The following is a 7,783-nucleotide window of genomic DNA, read 5'->3' on the forward strand; positions in this document are numbered from 1 at the left end:
CCCACCCCCACCAATTTAAGGTTTTGTGTTCTTCTCTATGCTTAGGTAATGGGGGCTTGTAGGCTTTGGCATAAACATTTTTCTATTTGGTCATTGTTTATTGGTCCCTAACCAAGCTCAAGGTAATCGGGTTAATTAGTCTATAATTGAGCTTTAAACAAACTAATTGTCTAATCTCACTAAAAAATCCTTAAACGGGCCATAAATGGGCTATAATTTGCCTAAATGGGATTGAATGGGCTAATTGATCTCTTGGTTATTGATCAATCGTGGTCCCTGTTGTACAAATATTGAGCCACACTCTTGTATCGGGAACACCTGATTATTAATTGGTCAATGTTTGAGCCTAACATGTTTAGCAATCAATCCTCTTCATCTAGCTTAAGTTTGAGATGCCCAATATCCTTAGGCTTTCAATTGTCCTAAACCATGGGAAGTACCTTAAGCTTCCTTTTGAATTCGGGGGTAATAAAGAGCTCTTTTTTCTAGCTTAGTGGAGTGTAACCAATTGAAGCTAGCCGGATGGAAAGAAGTTCTTCCATTTGCTGCCAGTAAGACTAATAGACTATCCTTTTAATTCAGTTGTCTCTAGGGGGGCAAGTTTGGCCCTAGAGGCCTGAACCCACTCTTAGCTTGCATTGAGTCTATATAGGGCTCGGCTTGAAAATATTAGCCTCAAGGGCTAACCCAACCCGAAAGTTTTTGGCGCTGATTCAGGGAGGGTAAGGGTTGATGTTTATGCCCTGCCCGACCCACCCTGATCCCGACCCTGAGTTTTTACCTTGACTTATTGAGTGTTTGATGGTCAATTTTTTAAGTTTGGTAATCGTTATCCACCATGGTTGTATAAACTACTTACATTTCTTATCTAATGGTGTTTTTTAGATTTAATTTTTATTTTAATTTTCAATTTCAAGGGATTTAGATGCAAAGTCAAATGATTTTTTTTTTTTTTTTTTTGAAGTTTTTAGTTATTTCATATTTTGTAGAGTCAATGTCAGGGTTAGGGTATACCCAACCCTTGATGGCAAATCATGGTAGGGTTTACCTGGCCCTAGATGGCAAATTAGGATCAGGGCTAATCAGGGGCATCTTGGCCTGACCCTATTCAATCAGGCCAAATCAGGGTGGGCCTAGGTTGAAGTTTTTAGGCCTTGAGTCAAGGTTCATGGCAGACTTGGGCCGAGCTAGTAGGACCCAGTTTTGGACTAGGGTTTTACAAAGCCCGGCCCAATCTAGACTTGTTGCAGCCCTAGTTTTCTATGGTGCACCCACCTATGCTATGTTGATGTCTGGCCTTCCTCCTATTTTTCATGAGCTTAATAAATTGTCACAACGGTTTTGGTGGAAAAACAATTTGAATGAAAGTGTTTTTTGGCTGCAATAGGGAAAGCTTTGCCAAAGTAAGCTAGGGGAGTTAGGATTCTGTGACTTTGAAAGCCTTAACCTTGTCTTGCTTGCATGCCAGGGTTGGCACATTATCCACCGACCCGATGCCCTTTGTGTTCAAGTCTTTACAGGCAAATATTTTCCTAGTTGTAGTTTTTTAGGCGTCTTGTCATTCTAACTTATCCTGAGCTTGGCGGAGCATTGTAAAGGAGAGGGACATTGTTTGCCATTGGAAAAATTGTGGTTGAAGCTGATATTGTGCTAAAAATGCACATTGGATGAAGATCAAAAGAGGATTTGTTTCTTAACTTCCGAATTTGCCACGCAAGAGATGTCCATAAGAGGTTTACATGGGCAAGGTCCTCCCATTCTTAAACTTTGTTACTTATATGCTGTTTCATTGTCCCTTTGTTGTAGCCTGTTGAAAGACCTCACCATTACATTGTCCCTTTCTCCACAAGTGCATTTGGGCCCTAAACCTACTTTTGGTATTGATGACATGCCTCCACTTCACTAGGTTTTATACTGCAATGGGGCTTAGACACTGCTTTTTCTTACCTGGGCAGTTGGGGGAAATTGTGCTCACGGATATAGGTGGTTTTATTGCTCCTCAATCAATGGCATGTTCTTGTGTTTTTCCCTATAATATGGAGGCATAAGCAATCCGAGATAGTGTTATCGGCTTGCTCTGCGTCTTCATATCTGAAATCTTTTGTTCTGATTATTTGTTAATAGTATATGCTCTGTCTCCAGAAAATTCCTATTGATTAGTTGATGATATTCTTATTTTTTTTAATTTGCTCTTATTAGTTTGTTGTTCATTTTTATTCTGCAAACATCTAATATGTATGCTCATTTTTCTTGGCTAAGGAACATCCAAATTTAATCTCTCTCAGACTTGGTAGACTCATCCACTAGCTTTTCTTGTATCTCCATCGCATGGCAAGAGTTGCTCATTTAATGTTTTCTTTGTTAATATATTATTATTTTTCCTTTGACAATAAATAAATAAATAACATATGTATATATATAGGGAGGGGAACTCTACCGATCCGACATAAGAACGCCCAAGAAACAGGGGGATAGTTGGGTCTTTTCACACTTAACTGTGTCTTGACATTTCCTTTGCTAGACCGGTAGATATATATATATAACCAACAAATGTTTATATTGACTACGCCCATCCTATAGTATTTCCACCAGAAGCATGAAAGGTATCATCCAACAAGAGGCTAAGGCATCACCCATAAGGGCTACTATCAACAATCAGCACATCCAACACTTTATGCATGTCGATAATGTGTTCTGACCAACAAATGGCCACAACAATCACAATGGCCATCGTTATGCCAAGAATGCTATATATACTCGACTAGGCCACCAAAGACTATGTCCAACATAGTTAAAATACAACATATGGGGACTATGCTGACACTATTGCACTTAGCTCTTTTACCGTTTCCCTTAATCCAATCCCAATGATGTCAATGTACCTGAGGATATATAGTAGTCAAAAATCTAGTAGTTAGGGTTGCAAACTTGCAATACCCTATTAGTTGACGGATTACTCTAAAAAAAAAAAAAAGAAGAGAGAGAGGGGCTTGCGCAAGAATTACATTAAAATTTCAAGTAAAATTAAAAAAAAAAAGAAGTATCAAGCACACAAGGCCCCACCATTATAGGGTCTAGGAATAGCCATAATGTACGCATCTTACACTCACTTCAAGGAGAGATTTGTTTTTCTGACTCAACACTGCTACCATTGTATCAAAATTTCAGCCAAAATTTTAAGAAGTGGGACAAAATTTACCATTAAGATAATTTTTTTTTTAAACTTCTATTAAGTTGAAGTACTAGATCATTTTCCCGACTATCAATGTGTGTTCAAAGCTCAAATATATTATATGGGCCAGGCTGAAGCAATGAGGTATGTAGGAACCCATCTCATTAAAATATCAGTCCAATGTCAAGCTGGCCGAGCCAATTTGTAGCCCTGTGAACATGAGCCGGGTAACCAAGCCCAACAGATACGTTGGCTGTAGACACCCAACAGCTGCCACGGCTTGGCAAGAAGGATGGTGTCAGAAAAAAAATCTGGAACCTTCCACATCATTCCATAATCCCAAACAACCTTCTAGACAAATCTCTTTCTTTCTCTTTCTTCTCCTCAAAATTCATAAATCTGAATTAAAATTAGTAACCGGACATTACCACCGCCTCAACCTCTCAGAGTGCTTGCAGAAGCAATTTAACGCTATCCAAAGCAGAAACAAGATCAAAGCTTTCTCAGAAAAAAAAAACCATATAACAGAGGCTGCAACCCAGAAAACAGAGTAGTAAGGAAGGAGTAAAAGCAGAGAAGGATTGGAGCAGATGGGCGTGGATTACTACAAGATCTTACAAGTTGATAAGAACGCCAAAGATGAAGATCTTAAGAAAGCTTATAGAAAGCTTGCCATGAAGTGGCACCCAGATAAGAATCCCAATAATAAAAAGGAAGCTGAAGCCAAATTCAAAGAGATTTCTGAAGCCTATGAGGTAAGAAATTCAAAGCTTCTCTCTCCCTTTCTTAACATACTAATGTAAGAATTCCTCTTACCATATATGTATATGTGTATATAGGTTCTGAGCGATCCTCAGAAGAGAGCAATCTATGACCAATACGGTGAAGAGGGTCTCAAAGGTCAAGTGCCTCCGCCGGGCTATGGTGGCGCAGGCGGCGGCGGCCCGGGGCCTCAGTTCTTCCAGAGGGGAGATGGGCCCACGATATTCAGGTTTAATCCGAGAAACGCTGATGACATTTTCGCTGAGTTCTTTGGGTTCTCAAGCCCGTTCGGAGGGATGGGTGGCGGCGGCGGGGGAAGGATGGGCGGTTCCACGTTCTCTAGTGGAATTTTTGGCGACGATTTATTTTCTTCTTTTGGTGAGGGTTCCATGAATCAGGTTCCTCGTAAAGCTTCTCCAATAGAGATCCGTTTGCCTTGTACCCTTGAGGAGCTCTATAAGGGTACTACAAAGAAAATGAAGATTTCCAGAGAGATCGCTGATGCTAGTGGGTGAGTGTTTCCATGCTATCCTCTTCCTCCTGTTTTTACTTGTTATGATTAAATCCATTAATTAATTGGCTTTTGAATTCTATTTGTTGTGATCTGTTAGTTTGATCAAACTTCTTAAGGAGTTTATCTTTTAATTCTCTATTATTTTAATTTATTCAACTCTTTAATCATTAAGCACATGGTTGCAGTAATTTTAGTCTCATAGATCATGTCTACAGATGGAACAACGCTACTAAATTTTGTGGGCTTGGATCTATGATATGATATTATTTTACACGTGGGGTCATGAAGAGAAGTCAGAGAACCCTCCTACTGAATTGACCAAATTGCCCTCCCAAAGACATTAATGTTGGATTTATTTATATTTAGTATCAAAGTTTCTAAATATTTTTCTTGCTAAGAATGGGTGTGGGTGTGAGTGTGCTCTACACATATATAGGGGTGTATAGATACACTTGTATGCGTACAAGGACATTTGTACACATACAGGCACGCATACAGGGACGCTTGTACAATACAGACACATCTATATATGAACACACTTGAAAATGTACTTTGTTTATATATAATATAGATGGTCTGAATATTAGATAAACGATTTTAAAACAAGTGTTTTTGTTCTTTTCACTATGTGTTATGTCTTCCAAGTTTCTTTGTGTTTGATAATGAGTGTAGCCTTCAGACTTCCCTATAATCACATATTAGAGTGCACTTTATGTGATTAGGAGTTGTTTTATCTTAGAGGTGTAAATGCAAATGATCAACCTAGTTGCACAATTAAGGGCATTTAGAAACCTTGAGGATAGTACCATTCTGATACAACTCAACCCAAATTTTGTTTATTCTTGAATAAAAAATAAGGACTATTATGATGGTGTGAATTTGTAGATCATCTGATGCAATTACACCATATTCAGACAAGTCTTATGCTCTGCCCATGTTGATTTTTTAACAATTCATTCTAGAGCAATGTGATACAAACTTTGAAAAATTCAACCCATAAATCGGCTTATAAGGTGAGGGAACCAAGACCACATCAACTCGTATCAAACCGATGTAAGATTAGCTCCCCATATGATTAATATGTGGTTGTAATATACTATTACATTTCTGAACCGACGTCCATGGCAGCCCACTCCGGATTAGGTGGTCTTCTCTAGGTAGGTCCACTCTGTTTCAAGGTTTTTGTCTATAGACAAGTAGTCTTTTCTTAACGTTTTCACTTTGGCATTAGGTTGTTCCTTTTGTGTGAGGTTGGGACGGAGGGTCGGTTGCTCTCATAATATGAACCATGGGGAACTCAACCCTATAAGTCCCCTTTCCAGCGTAAGGGAACCCAAGACCACATCAACTCACATCAAATCGATTTTGTAACCATTCTAGGATTAGCCCCCATATGATTGAATATGAGATTGTGACAGTATTATGTGTGTTTTTATTATCAAAAAAAGAAAAGAAAAAAAACAGTATGTACTTAAAGTAAATATGGTAGTGATTGGATCATTGCATATTGTGTAATGCCATTTCCTTTGGGCTAGTTCTGCAAGTCCTTTATATTACTTGTTTGATTTTATGTGTTAATGAATAAGCGAATAGAATTGTTATCTTATCGGTTCAAAAACAGTACCCATATATGCATACTATTAGGTAAGAAAGATTGTTGTTGTCTTATCTGTTTCTTCTTATACTGAATGTACATTCTCTGTTCAGGAAAACAATTCCAGTGGAAGAGATATTAACTATAAACATAAAGCCTGGATGGAAGAAAGGAACAAAGATCACCTTCCCAGAGAAAGGGAATGAACAGCCTAACGTTACACCGGCGGATATCGTCTTCATCATCGATGAAAAGCCACATGATGATTTCACTAGAGATGGAAATGATCTGATAGTCACAGAGAAGATACCTCTTGTTAATGCTCTCACAGGTCACACAGTACAACTGACTACACTTGATGGAAGGAAGCTTACCATTCCTATCAACAATGTGATCCATCCGAAACATGAAGAGGTTGTACTAGGGGAAGGGATGCCTATACCAAAAGATCCATCAAAGAAAGGGAACTTGAGAATCAAGTTTGATATCAAGTTCCCCACAAGGTTGACACCAGAGCAGAAGGCTGGAATCAAGAGACTGTTGCCGCCATGAATCTTATCCCATCGGATTGGATGATGTTTTCGAGATATCTAAGTGCACAAACTCGATGTGAATATTTTCTGAGTTTGTCTTTTGATATGATATGTAGTATTTGGGTAAGGACTTTGGTTGTATCAAGTGCAATACATTTTGATTGTCCAATTATTCCAATTGTCAGTAAGTTGCTGCAAGTTGATGAATATCTGAAGAATCATTCATCTTACCTGCCGCTTATACTTGACCTCGTAGGCTTTGTTTGGTAGCTAAGAAAAAAAAAATTGTTTAAATTTCGAATTTGAGAGGAAAGAGACAAAAAATTTATTGTGTAATCATGTCTTTTGTTTTTTACATTTTTGTTTTGTTTTGTTTTGTTTTTTTTTTAATCTTTATGGCTACCAAGCAAACCTTGTAAAGAATGAATTGAAAATTAAGAAAAAAAAAAAAATGATGAATTAGAAAAAGTTTATTAGAAACCTTGCGGTAAAGTTTACCGTGTGATCTTAGGGCTGGAGATCCCATGAGTGGTCTTGATGCCATGTAGTGAATGAATTTTCGCTCACTGTGGCCACCGGGTGGTGATCTTGGGATTGAAGATTCAACGGCTCCCGCTTGTGTGGTGAAGGAATTCTTGTTCACCGGGGTGTTAGGAAAATTCGGTCCTCATAAATTTATGTGGCGGGTCGTGGGGGGGGGGGGGGGGTGCAGTTTGTTGGTGCCGTGAGTCTATTTATCCTCTACGGAAAATTTTACTAATGTATCACACTGAGGTTGAGGTTTAGTATTTTTAATGGTTCATAGAAAAATCTTTGGTTCCTTTGATATATGTATCGGATCACAATAATTTATTTGTGATTGCTTGGTTGATTTTTTTTATTTATTTATTTAAATAGTGAATTCAGTAGTGGTATTAGAATGAGCTAGGTTCGACACATCTTTGCAGATAATGTATTGAGATTTAAGGAGAGAGTAGATGAAGTTCTTATACGAGAATTTTCTCTAAAGGGATTGATCAATACATATGGAAATCACCCAACAATCAACTTTATGGTGGATGTATCTTTATGGATCAATCCATACAAGAATGATTCTAAAGAACTTGATCCATTCATCTAGGGAAAGGATGGTGTGCAAGGACTCTCCCAAAATTAAAGAAAGACGGCATTTGTTGGGTGCGAAGAAAGAAAAAGGTATTCGTGGTGTA

The 7,783-nt window shown here is 38.3% G+C and overlaps 1 protein-coding gene across 1 annotated transcript; it reads left to right on the top strand.

The window, feature by feature from the left end:
* The first annotated feature begins 3,489 nt into the window (after positions 1-3,489).
* LOC122066025 (dnaJ protein homolog 1-like) lies at positions 3,490-6,805 on the top strand. The gene is made up of 3 exons (XM_042629848.1): positions 3,490-3,927; positions 4,012-4,445; positions 6,156-6,805. The coding sequence occupies exons 1-3, from the start codon at positions 3,763-3,765 to the stop codon at positions 6,592-6,594; spliced, it is 1,038 nt and encodes a 345-aa protein (XP_042485782.1). The 5' UTR covers positions 3,490-3,762; the 3' UTR covers positions 6,595-6,805.
* Positions 6,806-7,783: the final 978 nt, after the last annotated feature.

The sequence above is a fragment of the Macadamia integrifolia genome, unplaced genomic scaffold, assembly GCF_013358625.1.
Source record: "Macadamia integrifolia cultivar HAES 741 unplaced genomic scaffold, SCU_Mint_v3 scaffold2196, whole genome shotgun sequence".
NCBI classification, from domain to species: Eukaryota; Viridiplantae; Streptophyta; class Magnoliopsida; order Proteales; family Proteaceae; genus Macadamia; species Macadamia integrifolia.